At 33.8% G+C, this 27,672-nt stretch overlaps 1 protein-coding gene across 3 annotated transcripts; it reads right to left on the minus strand.

The window, feature by feature from the left end:
- Positions 1-6,954: 6,954 nt before the first annotated feature.
- On the minus strand, positions 6,955-24,947 carry LOC111421686 (vanin-like protein 1). 3 transcript variants are annotated; one of them, XM_071200770.1, is made up of 6 exons: positions 24,885-24,947; positions 8,465-9,119; positions 8,301-8,405; positions 8,041-8,235; positions 7,761-7,989; positions 6,955-7,696 (listed from the first exon to the last, which is right to left on the minus strand). In XM_071200770.1, exons 1-6 carry the CDS (start codon positions 24,930-24,932, stop codon positions 7,420-7,422), a joined length of 1,509 nt encoding a protein of 502 aa, XP_071056871.1. In that variant the 5' UTR covers positions 24,933-24,947; the 3' UTR covers positions 6,955-7,419. The 3 variants fall into 3 exon arrangements, with proteins under 3 accessions (XP_071056871.1, XP_071056872.1, XP_022910631.2); XM_071200771.1 differs by lacking the exon at positions 24,885-24,947 and adding an exon at positions 22,103-22,191; XM_023054863.2 differs by lacking the exon at positions 24,885-24,947 and adding an exon at positions 18,731-18,840.
- Positions 24,948-27,672: the final 2,725 nt, after the last annotated feature.

A 27,672-nucleotide genomic window follows, 5' to 3' on the forward strand; every position in this document is an offset into this window, starting at 1 on the left:
CCTCAAGGCAACTTGGAGCTGTTTGGCCACTGGCAGGGGAAGGCGCACTCACTACGCGAACTGTACGGCGGCGTTTGGTAGATAGTGGACTACGTGCGCGTCGTGCGATACAGCGGATCCCAGTAACACCCGAGCACCGCAGCATACGTCACGAGTGGGTCAACGCTAGGCATTAGTGGGTTGCCGAGTAGAGGGACATTTTGTTTTCCGACGAATCAAGATTCGAATTGAGCACCAGTGATTCGCGAATTTTAGTTCGTCGGAGACGTGGTGATCGTCTACTCGAGCAGTGCGTGCAAGAATGCCCTATCCACCGACAACCGAGCATTTTGGTATGGGGTGCTATTACACATGGTGGACGTACTATCGGCCAAACCTTATTTACTACATGGCGTAAGGGACAGAAAACAAATCCCCCGCACGGTCGCTTTGCCGAGTACGGCCGAAGAATCGAAGACTGGAGGGGCGTACTCATTTTCTCTCGAACCTTTGCTCTAGCCTTGTCGTCTCTTCAACCCTGAAGTGCCGGGCGCCCGATGCCAGCTTAAAGTCGAGCGCGCCTTGGATTCGAACAAAAATACACAATTTCGTTTTTACAATTCAAATAACTGTACCAATGTTATGACGTAGTCGATTTTAAAAATTCATAAAATAGTCAAATATATTCATTAAAATAAAATAATTGAACTTTAATAAGTGAAAAAAAATTGTTTCTTAATTTTAAATACGTTTCTGTACTGTATATCTTCGTAAAGTTAAAGAATTTAGTTAAAATTCGATGTAAAAATCGTCTCTTAATTTCCATTAGTAATATTTTTGTCTGCTGCGTGTATAGCAGACCATGACGGGTCAACGATACGTAGATGAGGTGCTACGGTCCGTTGTGCTTCCCTACGTTCAGCGGCGTCCAGGTCTCCTATACATGCACGACAACGTCCGAACGCACATCGGGCGTATTGTACAGACCTTTGTGGAAGAGCACCGTATACAAATGCTTCCTAGGTCAGCTCGTTTTCCGGATCTGAGTCCAATCGAACATGTTTGGGAAATGACTGGTCGGAGACTTCAACGTTATCCGGCTTCCCCGGCTAACGTTTTGGAGCTATGGAGGCGAGTTGAGGTAGCATAGTTGGCCATCCCTCTCGCTACAATACAGCGACTTATAGACTCCATGCCACGTCGTGTGGCGATGGTACGCGAAGCTCACGGGGGATACTCTCGCTATTGATGTTTCATCTCCCAGCAGAGTTGTGCCGCTCTCCATGTGAGAGTAAGTTACACTACTTTAGTACTACTTCCATACCAAATTTTATTCCGCTAGACACACGCGTTCAGATTATACAGGGTGTGCTCGTGAATTATTTCCAACAGTGTAATAATAATAAACAAACTTTATTGCCATAAAAGAACAAAGGAAAATTGTACATTATTATAATTATCCTATATTAGCGGCGGTAGTGAAACAAAAAAAAAAGCAAAGATAATTATAAGAATGACAGTGATAGTGGAAAACAAATCATAAATTGAATTCTGACAAACGGAACGATTTATCGCCAAAGACGATATCTTCCAATCGACCCAGTCTAAACTATATTACAATGATACCACCAGATATACAGAATAGTAAGTAATTAACGCACGCATTATTAACCAAAAGCGAAAAAGAAAAAAAAAACAAACAACAAAAAGGAGGGAAGAAAAGTGTAAGAAATGCACAGAGTAACAAAGCAGAAAAGAAAGAAGTTGAATAAGGAACATAGGAAAGAAAGTAGAAAAGAAGGAAAGGAAGTAAAATATTACAAGATCGCAATTTGACGGGAGAAGAGGAAATGTGTAAGACAAGTCTTGAAAGATGATAGGGTTGGAGCGTTTCTAATATCCATGGGGAGACCATTCCAGAGGGATATGGCGTACAGCGTAAATGACCTGTGGTATAAATTCGTATGATGTATTGGGAATAGAAGAATTAAGTCCGATTGCGAACGAGTGGGACGCTCGTGTGATGCTAAGAATTTAAAATTATTAAATAAGTACTGTGGACTGAGTCTTAATAATCTTATAGAGACTTATTGCGGTAAGGAGTAATATGACAATATTTCCCAAGATCGAATATAAAACGTATGCAATTATTTTGTAATCTCTGGAGTTTATTACACAAAGATATCGACAGGTCAGTACAAACCGTATCCGCATAATCAAGATGTGGAAAAATCAGCGAATAACAGAGGTTGCGTCGAATGTAAGGTGGAAGAAAACACTTAAATTTACGGAGGGAGTAGAAACAAGAGTAAACCCTCTTACAAATCGCCTGAACCTGGGGGCGCCAAGACAGTGCAGAGTCCATCATAACTCCAAGATTCTTAATTACATCCGAAAATTTAATGACGGTGTCACCAAGTAGAAGTTGCGAGTTAGCAAAAGTAGCCACCCTGCCCCGTAGAGGATTTGTACCAAATATTATGGCTTGGGTCTTATTAGCATTGAGCTTCAAACCGTATAGTTTAGACCACTCAAGCACTGTCGCAAGATCATTATTATTTCGCTCAATTGCTTGAGGAAAGTCATCAACTGTTGTATCGGTATAGATCTGCAGGTCATCCGCGTAAAGATGAAAATTTGAAGAAATAACCTTGGTGACACTATCAATGAAGATAGAAAACAGCAACGGACCGAAAACACTGCCCTGGGGCACACCACAAGAAAGTTCAAAGCGGTTGGAAAAGGTTGAATTGGCACGGACACACAGTGTGCGATGCGAAAGATATGAATGAAACCATGAAAGACTCGAGGAAGAAAAACCAATAGATGAAAGTATAGAAAGAAGAAGATCGTAATCGACAGAGTCGAAGGCTTTGCTGAAATCAAGTAGAACCAAAATAGTGAGACGACGATTATCACAAGCAAGTCTTATATCATCCGTGATCTTGATCAAGGAAGTAGTAGTACCACGACCCCGTCGGAAACCAGACTGTTTGTCACTGATCAATCGATGCTTCTCAAGAAAATCATAAACCTGGGTATACACAATACGCTCAAGAACCTTTGACAAAAGAGAAAGTATTGAAATAGGACGATAGCCAAAATTGGAGTTTTCAATTTGGGAATGGGAACAACCTGAGCATGTTTCCATATAGATGGAAAAGAGGATGATTCAAAAGACAAGTTAAAAATATGATTCAGCGGAGGCAGAACAGCATCTAGTATTGGCAAGATCTGTTTTAGACAGATAAAGTCAGCACCAGAGCACGTAGAGCGGGTTTGAGTGAGAGCCTCACGAACAACCTCCGAGTCAACCGTAGTCAATGAAAAACTACGTGCATCATCCACGATCCCATTCTCTGATGCACAAATGGTTTGAATTAAGGTCGCCTTCTGAGTAGCGTCAAGCGTTACCGGCGATTCGGCAAAATAGCTGGCCAACAAGTTAGGATCCGGAGTGGATTGCGTGAGTTTGCTGTCAGTGACGCCAAGAGATCGCAAGGTCTTCCAAAATGTAGTTGGTGTCGACACAGATAATTTCCAATAAAAATATTTTTTTTTAGCATTTTTGCATTTGTGATTGCACCTATTACGCAAAGAACGATAGCAGTCGTAGTTATCAACTGACGGGTTACGTCTGTACAACGTTTTTGCTCTATTACGTTCGCTCATGAGACCCCTAATATCATTAGTTAACCAAGGGGCAGGAAAATGTTTCACTCTCCTTTGCTTTACCGGAGCATGTTTGTCATACAAACATGTTACTTTATTATTAAAATAGTTAACCTTCGCGTCAATGTCCGTCATAAGATATAACGGTTTCCAGTCTATCCTCAGCGCATCAGAGTTGAGTTGTTGATAGTCAACATGTTTGAAATCACGGTAAGATAGAATACGCTGAGGACACACTACATTTCGGACTTGGACAGCGCAATAAATAAGATCATGGTTGGAGAATTGCAGAGCAGGTAGTTGACCGTGAACAAGAATCTTATCGGTGCAAGACGAGATGATCAAGTCAAGCAGAGAGTCGGACGAAGGAAGGTGATGGGTTGGCTGAGAAGGGATGATAGATAGATTTGAGGAAGAAGTGACAAATCGAAGTTTATCACTACGCAGGTCATCTCTCAATGTACACTTTTGAAATCGCCCATTAATACTATGGTGTCATAGCACATACTATGTCTTTCAAGGAGATCCTCAAATTGCTCAAAGTAATTCATCATTGGGGGACAATAAAAAACACACTTAACTTAACCTCAATCAAAAGGAATTCCATTGCTCGCGAAGATCCATCGGACAATTCAATCGAGTCAACCTGTAGTTGATCTTTGACATACGCAGCCACACCCCCACCCCTAGAATACACGCGATCATTTCTCAGAAGACGATAGCCCGGAAGAACAAACTGTTACAAGTTTAACTTGTAATTTAGTATAGAGTTATAGTTGACCTTGAATGTCCTGTATCAAAGGTCGCTTTGCATCGTAGATCGAAGAATAATCTGGTATAGTCAGCTGATGTCGCTACCCTAACCTAACTTCTTATTTGGTTGTATACGATGGAATACATCTAATAACGAACTGGAATGGAATTGGTTTTGGATAACTGCCGAATTCAAACCACGATTGTTATTTTGAGATAAGTTTTCTTAAAGCTTCTATTTTGATAATTTTCTCTTTTATATATAATAATTTAACTTAAATTTCTTTTTTGTTGATCTTGAGTATTAATAGTTAATGTAACTGAATTCATGTTTAAGTATTTAGATAATGTTCAATAATAGTACATTTTCACATTAAATAACAGAGAGAGATAATCGTAATTAAATCTGTTAATCTTTGAGGTTATTTTATTTATGTGTGATCTTGACTCGCAAGATTTTGGTTTGTTTTGTGGACCAGTAGAGTCCCTGATTGAAGTCAAAGATCTATGTCTTACGTTCACTATCAAATAACATTCATTTTGTTTAATATCAATTTTATTGATTTTATTGATGATTTTATTTTTTTTGCGAGAATAGAAGTAAGACTTTCTGTAACCATATTCATAACCTTCAGATTGTTTGACATCAAGTTTTAATCAACGTTCGATTTATTATTTTTTTTTTTTTACTCTCTCTCTATGTGAGATTTCGTGTCTCAAAAGGAGTCACATAAATTTATTATAATTTTTTTTTTGTGTATTATTATTAATTTTTTATTGATTTATTATATTGAATTATCACTATATTTTCTTTGTATTATTGCAGTAGTTCTCAACATAATTCTCCCCATTTTCTCCCCATTTCAATCGTTCGTCGCTCACATTACCTGTTCAGATATTTTATGTTTCCAAGTTCAACATATTAGGTTTACTATTTTAGAAGTGGAAAAGGTAGAGCTTGGTGGCGCCCTTTTACTATCTATACTTATTGTGTTTCTCACTCTTTTTGGATCGTTCTCCCACGACCCAATCTATAAGACTGAGCTATCGAGCCTTAGCTTCTAATTTTGTCACACCGAAGGTTTCGGCAACATGTATATACAAATTGGAATGCGGAACATGCAGAGCGACATACATTGGACAGACAGGTAGAAGATTAGAACAGAGAATATACGAACATAAAACCAAACAGAACTCAAATTTCGGCAAACACCTTCTATTTAACATAGAACATGAATTCGATGACAATGACAACACAACTTTGATACATAAAACTAGTAGGTAGACTACTTGTTAACAATAAAGATAGAATAAATAAACTTGAAGATAATGGTATATACAAATTGGAATGCGAAACATGCAGAGCAACATACATTGGGCAGACAGGTAGAAGATTAGAACAGAGAATATACGAACATAAAACCAAACAGAACTCAATTTCGGCAAACACCTTCTATTTAACATAGAACATGAATTCGATGACAATGACAACACAACTTTGATACATAAAACTAATAAAGGGTACATGATGGAGATACTTGAATACTACGAAATTAACAAATTCAAACACAACTTTCCAACATGCCACTGTCTGAACGAACAAATCCAAACCACCAGGAAGCCACTGTACATGTACTTAAAGACCCCATACACCCCCCAAAAAACAAAAAAGAAAATAATACAAAAAAATTTTTCCAGATGTACGTGGATGGTTGAATATGTAGTATTCAACCATCCACGTACATCTGGAAAACCTCTCAACTACACTCCCAACGCTTCCTACCTATTCCAACAATATCCTCTTCAGCTCACACTATTGTATCTGCTTAATGTGACCCATATTTATTATTTTGATGCCTTACGTATTATCCATAACATTTTTTACCGTTTAAAAAATTTTGGATTTAGTTATTCATGTTTGGCACTTTAATTTTACCTATTAAACATTTTTCTAGATGCACGAGGGTGACTGAGTATGTAGCACTTAGTACACCGCAACGTCTAGATTTTCCCATTCAGCTGCATTCCCAACCTTACTTAGCAACACATCCTTACATTACCCCCAGCTATATTTTTATAATACATACCTTTTCACACTTTCCTTGGCATTAATTTATTTATTCCAGATGTACGAGGGTAAATAAATACGTAGCGTTTATTTACCGCAACATCCGGAATTCCCCTCAGCTGCACTCCCAACCTTTCTTCCCTTTTATTCCTATATTTCCCTGCCTATTCCTGCAATATTTATAATACATAAATTCATACCGATATTTTACATATTATATGTGTACAGACTATATTAACATAATTAAGAGTTTTCAAATTAATAACTATTAGTTTCCTTCTTTATCGATGTAATAAGATTTGCATATCTGCATCTATGACTTTTGGTGGTAAAATCTAATTATCCTAACTTCAAAAAAGTTTTTTGTTAATTTGTGAACCCACGCTGAATTCAGTCGCATTCGTAGGTGTTATTAAAAGCACCCTTGTTGATATAAAATAAAATAACAACTAAAATAATAAATAAATTGGAAAGTCAATAAAAAGATTGATAATGATTTGTAATTAAGAAAATTTTTTAATAAACAATAATATTTAGAAGAAGTCGTTTAATTTTTTCATTAACAACATCGACGAGAAAAAGAGTCGATGATAATGTGTTACAAAATCGAAATTATGAAGAATTTACATTTCTTTTGATTTTATTTAAAAATTTGGAAAAACTGAATTTGTTGGAAAGTCTGAAACTCTGAGAGAAAAGTCGAATTTTGGTTTCGGAGGAAAATGTAGGTTTCGGTCGGACACTAATGATATAAGTATCAAGTTGACGCTTAAAGATTCTAGTTTATGATGTGATTTAAAAACTATTAGATAATATTATTGAAATTTGTATATAAAAAAATTATTAAAGAAGAAACTAAACGACGAAATTTTCAAAAAATCATATCGACTATGTTTAATTCAATAACATTACAATATAAGTAGTCTTAATTTGCTGGTAACCCATCTTCAAATGGAACTATCTCTAGTAAAATCCCGCCCATAAATACCAAACGTCAATAATCGCTCTTGAGAAGTCAATAATTTAATTTTCCGTTCGATTTTTCCGTTACTCAACAAGTTTGATTCATCACTTTCCCAAGCATATTCAACTGCTTGCAATGGCTCTAAATCGCTTAATAAGCTATTAGGGTATTGTTGTTTTCGTTTCGAATCATCAAAATTTCCGGTTATTTCAATATTTTCGAAAATCAAGTTCCATTCGATATCTTCATACGGAATAATCCTAAAATATAGGCAAAATATCCTTTTAATAAAGGCTTATTAGTGAGAAAGTGGGAATTATTCACCGTCTTCCACAAGATTCCAAAGAAGTATCATTACAAAAACTAACAGCGCAAACATCAACGCCACCGTAAATTCCACCGAAAGTTCGAACACCGGAATAAATAAATATTCTATAATAATAACTTTTTAAAGATTTCTGAGTGTTTGTAAACTCGACAACAAATTTGCAACAGAAATCTTCGTGGCAATACGTTGAGTTGATGTTTTCCGTTATTAAATGTGTTGTGTAAACTGAAAATAATAATTAAAGAGAGATTAAGATGTATTGAAAGGATGTGTTACCATCTAATTGATCCCTTTTTAAATAAAATTCATCCAAGCTTTTTGCAACTTGATCGATTTCCTCCACGGATTTTTTCCTTTGATTGTTTTGAATGTTTCTTTTGGAATTTCTGTTTAAATCTTTAGGGAGGTCGGCAATGAAGATTTTGGTACCACCTTGGGAGACGATTCCGATGTTTTTGGGGCCTTCAACACCTATTAAATTAATAAATATTAGTTAAAACGTTTTTTTTAATTTAAAAAGATATATAGATTTATACCAATGTAAAATCCTGATCCTCCGCTACCAATTGCAGGATAATTCGCCCCGGAAGCTAATAAAACACTGTCAGTAGTCACAGCGAACATATTTTGAACTTGTAATGCTACAAAAATTGGAAATTATATCAACGATAATTAAATAAATAAATTAATTAATTAATACCGGTTAAAAATGGAGCTTCTGAAAACCACATCGATGGAAACGCCAAATGTTTCGTCCCATTTCTAGTTAACCATAAACTTGGCTCCTCGAATAAAATATCAAAACAAATAAAAGTTCCAAAATTAACCCCAAAATCAGTTTTAAAAGTGGTCAAATCAACTTCTTCCGTAACATTTTTCTCATATTCCCCAAAAAGATGGAACTTCCTGTATCTAGCCGCTACAAATCCGGCTCGATCGAACACCACGTTAGTATTGTATAAATCATATCCATCCGAAGCACAAGGTTCGCGTTCGCACAAAGACTTTTCGACGACGTTTGCAACGATGTAAGTGTTAAAGTTTGCAGCCGAACATGATAATGTTCGGTAATAATCCGGGAATAATTGTGGGTTATTGCACGGGTTGTTTCCTGTTGCGATTAGGGGGGAGAGATCGATTAAATCTTGGCGAGTATTGATATCGGTGGTGATTACGGATTCTGGAAGCACGATTATATCGAAGGATTTTGCGGTTTCCGATGCGATTAAATTTACGAAGTCGTTTATTATTTCGTTGGTGCTATCTTCGTAGGATTGGTTTTGGTTTGAGTTTAAATTTGAGAAGTTGTACTCAATTACGGCCGCTGTGTAGTGGGTTTCGTTTGATGATAAACACTTAAAAGAAAAAATTACGTTATATCTCCGAAACTAAAAGAGATACATAAAAAGTAGCTGAGAGAACCTGCTAATGCCGAAAACTCCGATTTGCAAAAACGACAAACGCGCATATCTCACTTATTACCAAAAATGGAGTATTACAAGTAAAACATTATATAGGTAGAATTTGTTATGTTTTTTCTGATAATATATATTATATACTATAGTTTGTTGAGTATATTTCTTATAGTTATTAAAAAAATATAGTTTATTTAGAAAAATTCTTTTTATTCTATCTAAAACTAATGTATGTATTTAAAAGTTAATGTTGCTATGGTGATAACCATACATATTATTGTAGGGACGCCAATGGCGACCCCCACCACTCTTGAGGACGAGATCCCAGGCACTGTTGCCAACACTACAGTTTTAACTGTAGATTTGCAGTTTTTTTAAAATCTTCCTAGTTTTTAGTTTAGACCTACAAATCTACTGTTTTTTAGTTAATATTGTAATGCCATCTATTTCACGTATTACATATCGCCCGTACACTAATTCTGCTTCAGATAAACTTGCCATCTAAAATCTAGGAGACCAAACTACGTAAATGTTAATATAGCTATTAGATTCTCCAGGTTCATCTTTGATGTATAGATAAAGGAATATAGATGTAAAGATGAAAAATTTTTTTTATTAACTATTCAGGATCTGTGCTACATATGTTTCGACTCACCGCAGAGTCGTCATCAGGCACGACTAAAATAATATATAAAGTAAATAATATAAATAAAAAATATTAAATTAATTACCGTCAAATGGGTTCACAAGTAAAGGTTGTAGAATGTTGTAGAAGATGACCTCATTATAAATCTCAATGTTTAAACAATGTTTTCTCGTGTACAAACAATACAACCAAATGTTATGGTACTTTAAAACAACGGAAAAATCCTCGATTAATCAGATACAATCACAAGTTAATTTGTTACACATTAAAAATTAAAACGAATACGATATAAAACCGGATTAGGCGAGAGTTATAACCTCAAATGTCAAAGTGTATGGCAAGAATATGGTCACGTGAACGAAATAGAGGAGACAAAATAGAAATAGAGTGGCAGAATCAAATTAAAAATCACTGCATCAGTTTTAGAAATATTCTGTTGTTATTGATATCAGTTATATCATTTAATAATAGCTCTGGGAAATTCTTTTTGTTCAGCGTTATATAGCAGGGGTGGCGAAGCTCCTTGATAGTCCGAGCCATTTTTCAAAATTCGAAATTTTTCGCGAGCCGCAATTAAATACGTATATATTAAAAAGGTATGCAAAAAAGGTATTAAAAACAATTTTTTTAGAGAAATCATATTTTATATACTAAAAAAAGAAAAAAAAAAGGACCCCGAGTACATTTATCGAGAGCTACAAATAAACATTCAAAGAGCCGCATGTGGCCATATCTTGTAGTCATATTTCTTCCTGTTTGTCCTATATAAAATTTCTCGCAGTCGTTACATTTTAATCTATAAATACCACTCATTTCGTTCTTTTCAAATTTGTGTTTGTTATTTATAAGCATTTGACTCATGTTATTGATGTTTGTGAAGGCGACATTAATGTTATGCTTGAATAGGATTTCTTTAAATTTGTATTGTAGACTAGGTTGATAAGGTAATTTTAAATAAGTTAGTTTTTGTTTACGTCTAGGGAAAATTAGGTTGTTTATATTGCTAAGTGGAATGTGTGTAGCTCTATGGAAGAAGAATCGAAATGTCACCAAAAATATGACATTATATATAAACTATGAATATAAACATAAACCTAATAAAATGGATATAAATATTATTAAAAATCTTAAAAAATCAAAATTGTTAGACCTATATGAGGAATACTATATAACGCTGAACAAAAAGAATTTCCCAGAGCTATTATTAAATGATATAACTGATATCAATAACAACAAAATATTTCTAAAACTGATGCAGTGATTTTTAATTTGATTCTGCCACTCTATTTCGTTCACGTGACCATATTCCTGCCATACACTTTGGCATTTCAGGTTATAACTCCCGCCTAATCCGGTTTTATTTCGTATTCGTTTTAATTTTTAATGTGTAGCAAATTAACTTGTGATTGTATCTGATTATTCGAGGATTTTTCCGTTGTTTTAAAGTACCATAATATTTGGTTGTATTGTTTGTACACGAGAAAACATTGTTTAAACATTGAGATTTATAATGAGATCATTATTCTACAACCTTTACTTGTGAACCCATTTGACGGTAATTAATTTAATATTTTTTATTTATATTATTTACTTTATATATTATTTTAGTCGTGCATGATGACGACTCTGCGGTGAGTCGAAACATATGTAGCACAGATCCTGAATAGTTAATAAAAAAAATTTTCATCTTTACATCTATATTCCTTCTATGTAACTGTTAATCGATTTAATAGATGGCGTTAGTCGATAGAAAATAGAGACAAAACAGAGTTCCTGTTTTCTATTGTTTGTGACGCAGAAATCCCCTGTCTTGCCAGAGCTGTCATTTGTTTAGATTTTTTAGCGACCGATTGTTGTTTTGAGTATTTTTATAATAATAAGTGCTTTGAAAACAATCAAAAAGTTAGGACTATGGTTAGTAGCAGTGACAGTGAGTCAGATTTTGCTAAATCACCACCTAAAAAGAAGAAAGTAGTCAGATATGAGCAAAAATTTATTGATTCTTGGCTCAAAGATGAAAAATTTAGTGGATGGCTTGCAAAAAGTAAAAAAAGGTAATACGTATTTTTATTGTTCTGCATGCGACTGTGATAGGAAATGCGGTATTCAAGAACTGATGCGGCATAAAAATTCGTCTAAGCATGAAGGGAATTGTAAGATATTACAAAAGCAACCTAAACTTACATGTTTGTTTTTATCATCTTCAAATTCGCATTCGGATGGCAAAAGCCGGTGAAATTAAGCTGGCTTGTTTTATTGCAGAACATAACCTCGCATTTAATGTTGCCTCACATCAAACTAATTTAGTAAAATCTGTATGTCCAGACTCAAAAATTGCTGAAAAATTGTCTATGAGCAGAACTAAAGCGCGCGCAATTGTAGTAAATATAACAGGAAAAACAGCTGAAGAAAACTTGACAGAAAATTTAAGACAAAACCATTTTTCATTGTTGGTAGATGACAGTACTGATAAGTCGAGCATTTAGCTTTGATCGCGAGGTTAGTCAACCCAAATTATGAAGTAGAAGATAAATTTCTAACGTTAATACCAGTTACCGACGGTTCAGTTACCAGTTCTAATGGTTTATACAATAAAACTGTCGAATATTTTATTGAGAAACAAATCCCGTACAAGAAAAATATGATAGGGTTTGCGTCCGATGGCGCCCATGTAATGTTTGGAGGCAATAACTCGATGGTTACTCATTTAAAGAACGATATACCCAATCTTTTCATTATTAAATGTCATTCATTTGCGCTTTGCGCGTCCAATGCATGTGAAAAATTACCGAGGGGCCTTCAGGACTTTTGTCGCGAAGTTTTTGATCACATCCAAAACTCACCGAAACGCATTGGTGATTTCAAAACATTTCAGGCGTTTGCAAATATAAAACGACATAAAATATTACACCCTGCACAAACCAGATGGCTGTCGTTTAACGATGTTGTAAATAGATTGCTAGAACAGCTCCCGGCTATTAAACTATATTTTCAATCGGCAGTTTTTACAGATCGTCTTCTTTCTGCGCAAGGTATTTTAACGAAAGCCCTGGAACCGACAACTGAATTATACTTGGAGTTTTTTGCGTTACCTATATTCACTGATTTAAATAAAGAAATGCAAGCAGAGAAACCGAAGTTGTACTTACTATATGATCAAATTTACACTGTGTATGTAACTATGTTAGACTGCTTTATACAACCAATTTATTTAGAATTAACAGAAGAAGATAAAAACAATGCCAAAAAATATTTCAACTGCCAAAGAACAGAAAGTATTGATGTAAACGACGTTAGGACCCATTTACCGTTATTTGAAACATATGTAGGCGGAATGATACTAAATTTGATTCGGTTAAAAAAGGACACTAAAGAGTTGGATGACGATAAACTAACAAATTTTTATAGAAAATGTACAGAGTTTTACATTGAGTCAGCAACCCAAATCAGACGGAGATTTCCTTTCGATGACAAAGAACGTAGGGCTTTAAAGTGTTTAAAGATGTTGAACTCACAAGCGATTTTAGACCATACTTTGAACAAAAAGCAAATAACTTTAATTGCTGAACTATTATATTATTTCCCAAGTATTTGCCCGGAAAATATAACGGAATTGGATAGGGAATGGCGAACTCTTCGCAACACCAATTTGAATTTTGACGAAGCTGACACGCTTAATGTGGAAAAATTTTGGGGACACGTTTCCAGATTACAAAAAGGCGATGAATCAACAATATTTCCACTGTTATCTAATTTAACAAAAAAACTTTTGTGTCTACCACACAGTACTGCTACGGTAGAACGTTTGTTTTCAACTGTTAATATTATGAAGACGAAACTTAAAAATAAGCTTTCTACGACCACAATAAAGGGTACTTTGCACACAAAATCAGAAATTAAAAACTGTTTTGAGTTTGAAGTTTGAATATGTATGCTTTAAAAAAAATGAAACAGAGAATAAAGAAGATTTACAAATTGAAAATGATATAATAGCTAATAATATCTAACTTCTTCATAAGTATTGTTACATTTGTTAATTTTAATACATTTAAGGAACTCATAATTTTTTTACTATAATTACCACCATTAATATTAATTTTAATATTAAGTTATACAACATAAAGGAAAGCTGTAGATAACCGTTTTTTAAATTAATATTTACAGTTTTCTACAGTTTTTTTTAAGCATCAATGGAGTTTTACTCTACGATGTCGTTGGCAACACTGATCCCAGGAGAACACACAAGACGACACAGCCAAAAAGGGGAACACACGATGAAGATGGCGAAGACGGCATAGAGTAAAGATGTGAGAAGACGACACGCAGAGATTTGTTATAGTATAAGTGAAATAAACTCATTGAAGTGGAAATAATAGTTATAATATTAATAATAAACTAGTTAAGGACAAGTGGGGCTTTTGTTTTGTTTTAACGCGAAATGCGAACTATAGTGTAAGCAGCAAGAACTCTATTACACAGCAAAAATGTAGATAAAAGATTTTGAGCTGAAGCTGTGATTGTAGCTGTATTTACGTTAAATAGGACAAGCAATCGTTCAAAGAAAGATGAAACACCATACGAAACATGGTTAGATAGAAAATATGATATTAAATTGCTAAAGGAATATGGATCAATTGTTGCAGTACATGTTCCAAAAGAGAAAAGGAGGTTTTTCAACAGGACGGTCAAAAAGAAACGTACGATGTGTATGCGCCAGTGGTCAAGTACAACAAATGGACGTGAGAAGTGCATTTTTGTATGGAGATTTAGAAGAAGACATGTATACCTATACATGTCGTGGGAAGTAATAAGAGTGATGTGGAATCGATAAAACAAATTTTGAATAAAAATTTTTGTATGAAAGATTTAGGGATAATATCAAAATATTTAGGGATAAAGGTTGTGCACAATGCGAATGGTGATGTTATCGAACTGAGTCAGAGAAATTACTTAAAAAATGTATTAAAAAGATTTAAAATGGAAGAATGTAAATCTGTAAATACACCGTTAGAAAATAATGTTAACTATGAAAACTTAAAAGGTGATAAATATGATCCAAAAATGCAAAACATTTATTGAAAAATAATCGGAAGTTTAATGTACGCAGCATTAGGAACTAGACCCGATTTGTGCCAAAGTGTTAGTTTGTTAAGTCGTTTTCAGGATAAAGCAAATGTGAATTTGTATAAATCATTGAAGAGAATTTTGAGATATATTAAAGGAAGTTTAGATTGTGCTTTGGTGTTGAGACCTGACAATAATTATGTGATGTGCGGTTATGTAGATTCGAATTGGGGGGAGATTGATCGTAAATCGATCACAGGCTATGTTTCTAAAATGTTTGATTGTACCGTTTCGTAGTTGAGTAAAAAACAACAAAATGTATTAATCTCATCAACAGAGTCTGAGTATGTAGCATTGAGTTTAGCCGTGGCAGAGATCTGTTGGTTACGAAAACATATTATAGACTTCAATTTACCAATATGTGATGAACCGATAGTATTGTATGAAGGCAATACTACTAACTACTAAAAGACTCAAACAGTAGATGTAAAGTTTTGCTTTCTGAAAGAAAAAATAGATAATAATATTATTAAAATAGTGCATATTAAGACTGACTAAGGGCCGATCTTACAAGTGTTAGTATAATCAGTGGAATAGTTATTCCCAGAATAATTTCTTCTCGGCATTAATTTAACGAATGCGTCTTATAAAGCCTTTTTTATGCCAGAATAGTTATTACAATGGTTGGTTGAAGTTGGTAATACTGTGGGTATAACGCGCAGCGCTCATGTGGTTTGTTTACGTTGTTTACGTTTAGCGACTGTCAAATTGATCAGCGGTGTTTACCATTATTCTGTTTCATTTTCATTTTACGTCCTTACGAATATGAATATGGACGTAGATGTGTTTGACTCCGATAATGATGACGAGATTAGTCATAGGGGACAACGGTTTAGACGTGCGAAACAATCTAAAATACGGTAAAAGTGCCTTATTACTAGTCCGTTTATAATTATTCTATGTACAGTCGCACACGAAGCTCGTGGCTCGTAGGTGTTCGGCTCAGCCCGTTTAGCCAGCCGAGCTAGCGGCATGTCGGATCTCACAACAGCGCTTGACCTTGAGTGTGCATTTCCCGTGAACATGACTGTAGTTATGTACTTCTTCTCAGGGTAAATTATTTGGAAACATTATCAGAAGACGAGTTTAAGATGCAGTTTAGGTTAACCAAAAATACAATCCACATTATTCTTGATCAAATTAGAGGGCGAACCTCATCCTACTAATAGAAACCAGAAACCGATTACCAGTGAAATGCCCCTGCTGACGTTACGGTTTTACGTTTCTGGTTCTATGCTCCTTACAATGATAGATTTTGTTGGCATCAGTAAAGCATCTACTCGACAGATCGTAAAGGCTGTGACGTTGGCAATCGCATCGTTAAGGCTACAATATATTTTTATGTCTCAAAATCTGAGGCTCTCAAGAACTGGTTAGCGTTAAGCTGCAATTTTATCGCATAGCAAAATTCCCGTATGTCATAGGTGCTATTGCCTGTACCCATGTGCGCATTCAGTCCCCAGTTGGCGAAAATGCGGAATTATATCGTAATCGCAAAAGATTTTTTTTAGGCTCAATAAAATGCTCTTTTAGACAAGGCTTAATAAAGATTCTGTTTCATCGTAACTGTAATTTGCACATCCCACACGTTTTTCTTTATTTGTTGAAGCCATTCCATACAATAATTATTACGTCTGATTGATTATAATCAATGTCAAACAGTCTCTGACTTATTCCTAGTATAAGCTATTCCCATTGAATTGCACGGTATAGATATCCTGCGCCGAATACCGTTACTTATGCTATACGCCGATATTGTAAGACGTTTATTTTAGTGTTTATACCAACATTTAGTTATTCTTGGTATACGGAGCGGTATAAACTGTTTTGTAACATCGGCGCTAAGTAGAATTAAATTTGAAATGTTCAGAGATGGTATTAGTGTAAAAACATCAAATAACTTTATTGAGGGGGTGTGTGGTTAAGTTGGGGAGTTTTATCAATATAGTTATTTTTGGTGTTGGGTGGTTAGCAGTAGTTGGTTACATATTTTAGACAGTTAGAAAAGTAAAAAGGCGGTTAAACGTTGTTAACGGTTTTATCAAGTTTTATCGATTGTATTTGTTGAAGAAGTTTTTGCTTTGTTTATTAAAATAAACTTTCTTTTCGCTCGACAATTGCTGTTTATTGAACATCATTTTTCCGAAACTTTGCAATATCTAGGATTCAGGATAAATTTTTATAATATGTGTAATATGTATGTATATGACCTTAAACAATTGTAAGCACATTGTTACACTAATCACACTTCAAGTTATGATTTTTTCCTTTTTTTACTCTGTAATCCATCTATCCCGAAGGTACTCGGATTTGATGGACCACCTGCTAGGGATTGATGGACCTCTGGTATACGTTACTAAATCAGGGTATTACGCAAGAAATACAGGTTATCAAAGGTATAAACATTATTTATTTCAAAGTGGAAAGTTATAAACGGATTGAAAAGTGATTAATATAGAGTTATAAACTATTTAAAAAGGGATAAGTGAATATAATAGTCAATATACTTAGAAAATAAAAGTAGTCAGATTTATTTTCACATGGTTCAGAACATTTAGTCATTATGCAATTTTCTTCTTTCGAGAATCTCGCTTCCCACAATAATCGCATTTATTTTCGAATCTTGTGCACTGATTTGATCATCGCAGTCACTTTCTTACAGCTTATCGTTGCCAATTGTGTTAATATCTATATCTTCAGATTTTGAGGATGACGTAAATACTTTCTTCTTTTGCTTTCTCTTCCTTTTACTAACTGTGTCTATTCTTTTCCTTCCTGTCTTTCTTCTTTTATCTTAATCTTTAACTCTTTTTCATCTTTTTTCTTTTTAAGGGCAATTATGTGTTCCGGAGAGCTTAAAACAGTTGCTATAGTTTGACCCTTCTTTTTTCAGAGTCTGAATTTTATTGACACAAGGCACTGGATGTATTTTGTTCAATAACTTCGAGGGACATGCTCATAGCTTTTAACCTAAAGTACCAGCATTGCGTATCTGGAACTGGTACGCGTAACCAGCGTATGAGTTTTCGGCATTAGCAGTTTGTCGGAAAACGAGATGATGACAAGTAAGCTACTTTTTTTCTATCTCTTTTAGTTTCAGAGATAGCCTATGCGGACAGCGAATTTGGGATGGCCTGTACAATAAACACATAACCCACATATACACAAAAACAATAATTTAAAAAATTTATATTGATGTTTATTTATGTTGATACATTCATAACTTTCTAGGTAAGAATTTAAATATTTTCATAGTCAATATTATAAACTATAAGAAAGTATAGAAAAATAGTTATTTATATTACAAGTGGGCTAGAAACATAATTACTGTACGAGTGTGGAGAATTGCACGACGAGGTTGTAGACCGAGTCGTGTAATCACACGAGTACAACATTTTATCTACGACTGCTAAAAATTACTTAAAAATCATCTCTATTTCGACATTTATAAAAATATTTTGAAATGATTGTTGACAATTTTAAATTAATGTCAATTTCAATAACATGTTTACTCATCTGGAATAAGTGTTTCGAAATCTAAGTACATAACAATTAATGTTTATAACAAATATATTGTTTCTCTTTAAATAGGTAACACTTTTCCTTTTGTATTGTTGCTTGTTTGAATAAATTAAGTCTGTTCTGATTGCGCTAAAAATGCGTTACGTAATGAAACCAGTGCGGTAATGAACTTCATTACGTAACTCAAATCACCTCAAATGGGTGTGGTAATGATGACTTATCCAAGCAGTCGTAGATAAAAAAAATTAAAGAGACTTACCGTTTGTATTAAAACAACAAAACTAAAAAGTAATCGATAAACAGTCATTTTTCCCGTTTCCTTAGTTTTTAGTCGCACTCCACCTCTTATTGCTATCAAATAAACGATTCCATAAAATGTTATTCTTACTTCTATTTATCACTAATACGTGATAAATCTTAAACGTTATCTTTAAACGTCACCGAAAACAAATACTTCACTTTAGTAGTTTACAAACATCAACCAAGTAATAATTAGCAGACAATCGACAATTAAATCGATCACATTAATTTCTTAACCGATTCATTTTATTCTGCTAAGAAGGTCAAAGCAACTGTTTTTATTTTTTTTTCATTTTTAAAGACTTGAAGAAAGCACGATATAATGGCTGAAACTAAAGGCTGGTGTGGGGAGGAATACTTATCAAAATTATTTCATTTTTTTCTGCCAACTCCAGCATTTCAACACAGGTAGTATGCGATGTATCCATCTAGCAGGAGGAGTGCCTTTCCTGCTGGTTTTCTTGGTGTAAAATGGGTTTGCATCCAATAAAAATATAAATCACTATTTACACAGCCAGACTTTGAAGACATTTTTACTTCACCTCCAGGTGGCGAACCGTCACAAAACTCCTGCTTTAGATTCTTTCCTTTCATTATGCCACAAGGTGGCAAGAATAGGGTACATTCTCCATTTACACATGTCAGACACCCCTTCAAATTACCGGATGGAAAGTTCACGATTGCGTACAAGAAAAGAAGAAAGCCAGTTGCATTATGTTTCAATTGCAGGTTTTCTGCTTAATAATAATAAACTATTTAACGTACTAAATCTCCAGTTGGAGTAAACCCCTTTGATTGTAATTTTTTTATATCGCTAATGATTTTTTTTTGTTTTCAATTCCCAATAATGAGTTTTTCACCATAGAACCTTTATTAAAACTTTGTGACTTGAGACGCCTCTTTAGAATGGTTTTCGGTATGCCATACATTTTTGCTGCAGCATTAACACCCATTTCCTTATTCTCAATAGCTTTGACCGCATTTTTTAAACTATCTGCACACCATTCTCCTCTCCCAGACATGCCTTTTCTTTTATAAGAGGTAGGCATTTTTTTGTAACAGAAAAAAAACCGCAACTAATCAATCCTGATAAGTTGTCTGTCGGACTTACTCTAAAACTTTACAATAAACTTCGAAAATTATGAAAAATGTCACCTGATGGAATGCCATGCTATCAAATAAGAATGCGATGTTAGCCGTAGAATTATATTTCACAAGGTAGCCGGGAAGAAGATAACCGCACGCAAGAACCTTTACTCGGTTAACAGAAAAATTTAATGGATTTTTGGTCCTTCACAAAACCACGTGCAAAAACATACCAAAATGACCTTCAGGAGGATGAAGTCAATATGTTGAGTTCAGTTGCGATAAATCCATGACCATCTTGCAGTGAAGTTGAACAAGACGTCTGACCCAAAAGCGGCAAAAAAGAGTCTTAAGAACGTATCAATCCCATTTCTCTAATTTCAAAAATAAACGAAACATGAGCATTTTTTGAAATCACGTAAATTTGACATTTTGGCTATAACTTAAAAACAAAAGAAGATAGATGATTGGTGTTTGCGGTGTTGGATTAGTCTTGGAAAGAGAGACCGGGCCATGGCACTTACTTTTTTCTTTAATATTAATAAAACAATCATAACAAATTACTCACTAAAACTGTTATAAATGACCAATAGTAAAGTTCAAACTGCATCAGTATCGCTTTTAAACCAAACGACCGCATTTTATTACTGTACAGAGTGTTCCAAATTCGTTTTCCGCATAGGCTATCTCCGACACTAAAAGAGATAGAAGAAAAGTAGTTTACATGTTATGATCTCGTTTTTCAAGAAACTTCTAATGCCGAAAACTCCTATTTTCGAAAACGACAAACGCGAATATCTCACTTATTTGAGCTGTTCCGATCTTTCGGCATTACCAGTTTGTCGGAAAACGAGATGATGACAAGTAAGCTACTTTTTTTGTATCTGTTTTAGTTTCGGAAATAGCCTATGCGGACAGCGAATTTGGGACCGCCTTTACAGTAAACACATAACCCACATATACACAAAAACAACAATTTCAAAAATTTATATTGATGTTTATTTATGTTGATACATTCATAACTTTCTAGGTAAGAATTTAAATATTTTCATAGTCAATATTATAAACTATAAGAAAATATAGAAAAATAGTTATTTATTTTATTACAAGTGGGCTAGAAACATAATTACTGTACGAGTGTGGAGAATGGCACGACGAGGTTGTAGACAGAGTCGTGTAATTACACGAGTACAACATTTTATCTACGACTGCTAAAAATTACTTAAAAATCATCTCTATTTTGGCATTTATAAAAATATTTTGAAATGATTGTTGACAATTTTAAATTAATGTCAGTTCAATAACATGTTTACTCATCTGGAATAAGTGTTTCGCATTGATGTCTTATATATAATCTAGAGTGCGTATGTGGTGGTGGTGGGGGTAATCAGAAAGTCAGACATGTTGGATGTACCGACCCGAACTTAGCTATAGTTTCAAGTCTCTATTGTACCTACAATTATAACCTCACAATTCTTATAAATATATTGTTATTTTTATTAAAATTTTATTGAAGGTTTTCGAATTCTTTTTGATTCACATATGTTGTTTATAATTTGATTGGTTGGAAGATTATTTACAAAGTCCATAAAATGTTTCTGGTTAGTTGACTTGAAATTAACAATGAAGTTCAAGTAAAGTTTATTATTAAGGAATGTTCAGTTCTTTTAAAATAAACTAACAATTATTTATAAGCAAAAGATTAACGTGATCAATCAGAATTGTTTTAAATATTTTCTTTTTAGTTTATGTTAATTATAAGTGTTATTGTTAAAAATTATTAAGTTCTTTTAAAATACTATATAATTAATAATTATTTATTAATAAAATATTAATGTATTTTGTTTTGGTTATTATTTTCTGTGTTTCCAGTTTATAATAATGTAAATTCTTGCATAACTATATATAAGAATTTCGAATTTCCCCCTAAGTTGGTACATCTAACATGGCGACCTTTCTGGCTTCATTTTAGACGTGGTGGGACAACAGCATACGCACTCTAGATTATATATAAGATCTCAAAGGTGTTTCGAAATGTAAAAACATAACAATTAATGTTTATAACAAATATATTGTTTCTCTTTAACTAGGTAGTACTTTTCTTTTTGTATTGTTGCTCGTTTCAATAAATTAAGTCTGTTCTGATTGCGCTAAAAATGCGTTACGTAACTCAAATCACCTCAAATGAGTGCGGTAATGATGACTTATCGAAGCAGTCGTAGATAAAAAAAATAAAAAGACTTACCGTTTGTATTAAAACAACAAAACTAAAAAGTAATCGATAAACAATCATTTTTTCCGTTTCCTTATTTTTTAGCCGCACTCCACCTCTTATTGCTATCAAATAAACGATTCCATAAAATGTTATTCTCACTTCTATTTATCACTAATACGTGATAAATCTTAAACGTTATCTTTAAACGTCACCGAAAACAAATACTTCACTTTAGTAGTTTACAAACATCAACCAAGTAATAATTAGCAGACAATCGACAATTAAATCGATTACATTAATTTTTAACCGATTCATTTTATTCTGCTAAGAAGGTCAAAGTAACTGTTTTTATTTTTTTTTTCATTTTTAAAGACTTGAAGAAAGCACGATATAATGGCTGAAACCAAAGGCTGGTGTGGGGAGGAATACTCATCAAAATTATTTCATTTTTTTCTGCCAACTCCAGCATTTTAACACAGGTAGTATGCGATGTGTATCCATCTAGCAGGAGGAGTGCCTTTCCTGCTGGTTTTCTTGGTGTAAAATGGGTTTCCATCCAATAAAAATATAAATCACTATTTACACAGCCAGACTTTGAAGACATTTTTACTTCACCTCCAGGTGGCGAACCGTTACAAAACTCCTGCTTTAGATTCTTTCCTTTCATTATGCCACAAGGTGGCAAGAATAGGGTACATTCTCCATTTACACATGTCAGACACCCCTTCAGATTACCGGATGGAAAGTTCACGATTGCGTACAAGAAAAGAAGAAAGCCAGTTGCATTATGTTTCAATTGTAGGCTTTCTGCTAAATAATAAACTATTTAACGTACTGAATCTCCAGTTGGAGTAAACCCTTTTGATTCTAATTTTTTTATATCTCTAATGATTCTTTTTTGTTTTCAATTCCCAATAATGAGTTTTTCCCCATATAACCTTTATTAAAACTTTGTGAGTTGAGACGCCTCTTTAGAGTGGTTTTCGGTATGCCATACATTTTTGCGGCAGCATTAACTCCCATTTCCTTATTCTCAATAGCTTTGACTGCATTTTTTAAACTATCTGCACACCATTCTCCTCTCCCAGACATGCCTTTTCTTTTATAAAAGGTAGGCATTTTTTGTAACAGAAAAAAAACCGCAACTAATCAATCCTGATAAGTTGTCTGTCGGACTTACCCTAAAACTTTACAATAAATTTCGAAAATTATGAAAAATGTCACCTGATGGAATGCCATGCTATCAAATAAGAATGCGATGTTAGCCGCAGAATTATATTTCACAAAGTAACCGGAAAGAAGATAACCGCACGCAAGAACCTTTACTCGGTTATCAGAAAAATTTAATGGATTTTTGGTCCTTCACAAAACCACGAGCAAAAACATACCAAAATGACTTTCAGAAGGATGAAGTCAATGTGTAGAGTTCAGTTGCGATAAAACCATGAACATATTGCAGTGAAGTTGAACAAGACGTCTGACCCAAAAGCCGCAAAAAAGTGTCTTAAGAACGTATCAATCTCATTTCTCTAATTTCAAAAATAAACGAAATATGAACATTTTTTGAAATCACGGAAATTTGACTTTTTGGCTATAACTTAAAAACAAAAGAAGATAGATGATTGGTGTTTGCGGTGTTGGATTAGTCTTGGAAAGAGAGACAGGGCCATGGCACTTACTTTTTTCGTATCTCTTATAGTTTCTGAGATAGCCCATAATAACACGCAAATTTGCTCACCCTGTATAGAGATTAATAAAACAATCATAACAAATTACTCACTAAAACTGTTAAAAATGACCAATATTAAAGTTTAAATTGAATCAGTATCGCTTTTAAACCAAATGACCGCATTTTATTACTGTACAGGGTGTTCCAAATTCGTTTTCCGCATAGGCTATCTCCAACACTAAAAGAGATAGAAGAAAAGTAGCTTACATGTCATGATCTCGTTTTTCAAGAAACTTCTAATGCAGAAAACTCTGAACAGCTATCGTCTTTTGTTTTCGAAAACGATAAACGCCAATATCTCACTTATTTGAGCTGTTCCGAGTTTTCGGCATTAGCAGTTTGTCGGAAAACGAGATGATGACAAGTAAGCTACTTTTTTTCTATCTGTTTTAGTTTCGGAGATAGGCTATACGGACAGCGAATTTGGGACTGCCTGTACAATAAACACATAACCCACATAATATACACAAAAGCAACAATTTCAAAAATTTATATTGATGTTTATTTATGTTGATACATTCATAACTTTCTAGGTAAGAATTTAAATATTTTCATAGTCAATATTATAAACTATAAGAAAATATAGAAAAATAGTTATTTATATTACAAGTGGGCTAGAAACATAATTACTGTACGAGTGTGGAGAATTGCACAACGAGGTTGTAGACCGAGTCGTGTAATCATACGAGTACAACATTTTTTCTACGACTGCTAAAAATTACTTAAAAATCATCTCTATTTTGACATTTATAAAAATATTTTGAAATGATTGTTAACAATTTTAAATTAATGTCAGTTTCAATAACATGTTTACTCATCTGGAATAAGTGTTTCGAAATCTAAAAACATAACAATTAATGTTTATAACAAATATTTTGTTTCTCTTTAAATAGGTAGCACTTTTCCTTTTGTATTGTTGCTCGTTTCAATGAATTAAGTCTGTTCTGATTGCGCTAAAAATGCGTTACGTAATGAAACCAGTTCGGTAATGAACTTCATTACGTAACTCAAATCACCTCAAATGGATGTGGTAATGATGACTTATCCAAGCAGTCGTATATAAAAAAAATTAAAGAGACTTACCGTTTGTATTAAAACAACAAAACTAAAAAGTAATCGATAAACAATCATTTTTCCCGTTTCTTTATTTTTTAGCCACACCTCTTATTACTATCAAATAAACGATTCCATAAAATGTTATTCTCACTTCTATTTATCACTAATACGTGATTATCTTTAAACGTCGCCGAAAACAAATACTTCATTTAGTTTACAAACATCAACCAAGTCAAAATAGAATAAAGAGTTGCACTTTTTTAATGGATACTTGTTATATTTATGTTCTACCGGTTTCGACTCAACATAGAGTCATCTTCAGGAACGCCTAATGTTACAACGAAATAAGAATAGATCATTAGTTATAATAGATACATGTGTTCACTTAAAATTTATAGGTTATGTTTTCATTAAAGATAATAAAACAAAATAGATGAACTTAAACTTACGTCATGATTTGAAAAAAGGGCATGGTATCAATATTAAACATTTGTTTGTGGTTAAAAACTTAAGAAAATCAAAAATAAAGATGTAATTATGGGCGGATGCGATGAATAAAATGGTTGTCTGGAACGTGATTGTCAAGGTCAAATTTATATCCTGAAGTTTGCGGTTATCAATAAATTTTCAAATTTCAAAAAGTAATAAATAGTATGTAGAAAACACGATTTAAAAAACACAATTCAAAGGAAGGGGGGGGGGGGTTATGGTGAAGTTTAAGGGAGAAAAAGGGGGATCTTGAGGGATATTTTGGGGAGGAGAAGGGATAGGTAGCCAAAGGAATCCAGTATGTTGCGAGCTCAAGCTGCCACCTTGGCTTGAGTTCCTCGTTCATACTGGGTTATTAAACACTGAATTGAACAAAATAAAGTTAAAAATTTTTTTTTTTTTTAGAAAATTAAAAAATTAAAAAATTAAAAAGCTCAAAATCTCACGTCACAAATCAAAATACTTGACACAAAGACACCAGGATATAGACACAAGGTAGTGTTTTTAGTAACAATCAAAATGGGAGATCGGAGAATATTAAATGTCGAATTATAAAGATGAGGGATGGTGTGATAGTTTCTTTGGGGGTATGGGAATAGGTAGGAATTCTGGGAGAGAAAGGAGGTGTTGGTAGTCAAGGAGCCCAGACGTTGCGACACTCAAGCTACTACCCTAGCTTGAGTTCCTCGTTCGTCTGGGGGTTTTTTAGGGGGAGTATATGGTGTTCTGAGAAAGGTGTATATTGGTCGGGTACTGGTTGTGATCTGGTCGTTTAGGCAGATCTTCTCTGGATAATTATATTTGAATTTGTTAATTTCGTAATTCTCGAGGGCTTCGAGTAAGTTGCTCTTATTTTTGGAATGAAGTAACGTGGTGTTTTCTTCTTCATTGAATTGGTGGTCTTTATTGAAGATCAAATGTCTGCCGAAATTAGATCTATCTTGGGTTTTGTGTTCATTAATCCGTGTCCTCAGTGATCTCCCTGTCTCTCCTATATATGTAGCATTACAGGTTCCGCATTCTAGTTTATATACTCCGTTGTTGTTTAATTTCTTTATCCTGTCTTTGTTGTTGGTTAATATTCGTCCTATGGTGTTGTTACTTTTAGATGTTAGTTTCATGTTGTATGTCTTAAAGATTTTCTTTAGTTTGCTGTTAATGTTCCCCTGATATTCTATAGATTTGTATGACAAGGTTTGAGTTTCTTGTCGGTTGCTAAGTGTTGTCATGCTGTTGAGAGCGTTTTTGTTAATTTGTTTGTTAAGCATTCTATCAACAAAATCTGGTTTATACCCGTTATTTTCACCAATCTGCTTAATTATTGTTATCTCTCTTTTCATTTCGGTTTGATCTAATTTTGTATTTAGAGCTCTATTTATATAGGCTCTAAATGCTGCCATTTCATGGGTATATTCGTGGTGAGAGTCTTGTGGGATAATTAAATCTGTTTGTGTTTGTTTTCGATATATTTTGTATTGGAGGTGGTTATCATTTTTATCTAATGTTATGTCAAGAAAGTTTAATCTGTTGTTTTGTTCTTTTTCTATTGTGAATTTTATGTCTTCGTGCAGTTCATTTATGTATGTGTGTAAACCTTCAATAATAGTATCTTCCTTCGTATTTATGAAAACAGGAATATCGTCTACGTAACGTTGCCATAATATTATATTATTTCTGTATGGGTTTATGTCATTACAAATGAAATCTTTTTCTATATTGTTTAGGAAGATGTCAGCTAGCAATCCGCTGAGCGGAGATCCCATCGGAAGACCTTTGGTGTATGTGTATATTTTATCATTAAATGAACAAAAATTCTGTTGTATGCATATTTTAAAGAGATTGAAAAAGTTTCTACTATCCTCTGCATTCGTGACCTTCTCATCTAGGATTTGTTTCAGTATCTTGAGTGTTTCATCAGTTGGTATGTTTGTATATAAATTAGTAATGTCGAAAGAAATCATTGTGTAATTATTAGGTAGAGATATGTCTTCAAGTTTGTTTAAGAGGTCATTCCGATTGGTTATTGTATAGTCGGGTGTAAAGTTAGTGATGTTCTTAAAAATTCCAATCAAAAACTTGGAGATTCTGTATGTGCTTGAGTCAATTGATGCAATTATTGGTCGAATAGGTATGTTCTGTTTGTGCAGCTTAGGTAAAGCATATAATCGTGGTGTTTTTGGGTTCATCGGTATCAATGTAGCTGGTTTTGTGTTAAATTTCTCTAGTGTCATTTTTGATTCTGCTAAGATCTTTTTTACATTTTTATGGAAAGATGTTGTAGGGTTCTTTGTAGTAATATTAAAATTATTGTCCATTAAAAACTTTT

This window comes from Onthophagus taurus, unplaced genomic scaffold, assembly GCF_036711975.1.
Source record: "Onthophagus taurus isolate NC unplaced genomic scaffold, IU_Otau_3.0 ScKx7SY_14, whole genome shotgun sequence".
In the NCBI taxonomy this organism is placed as follows: Eukaryota; Metazoa; Arthropoda; class Insecta; order Coleoptera; family Scarabaeidae; genus Onthophagus; species Onthophagus taurus.

Excerpts from the sequence above, each read along its gene's own strand:
- LOC111421686 (XM_071200770.1), bottom strand. The coding sequence starts at position 24,932 with ATGATTGTTTATCGATTACTTTTTAGTTTTGTTGTTTTAATACAAACG. Across the intron at positions 8,406-8,464 it reads AGAAGCTCCATTTTTAACCG|CATTACAAGTTCAAAATATG; the intron begins GTATTAATTAAT and ends CAATTTTTGTAG. Across the intron at positions 7,697-7,760 it reads TTGGAATCTTGTGGAAGACG|GATTATTCCGTATGAAGATA; the intron begins GTGAATAATTCC and ends CCTATATTTTAG.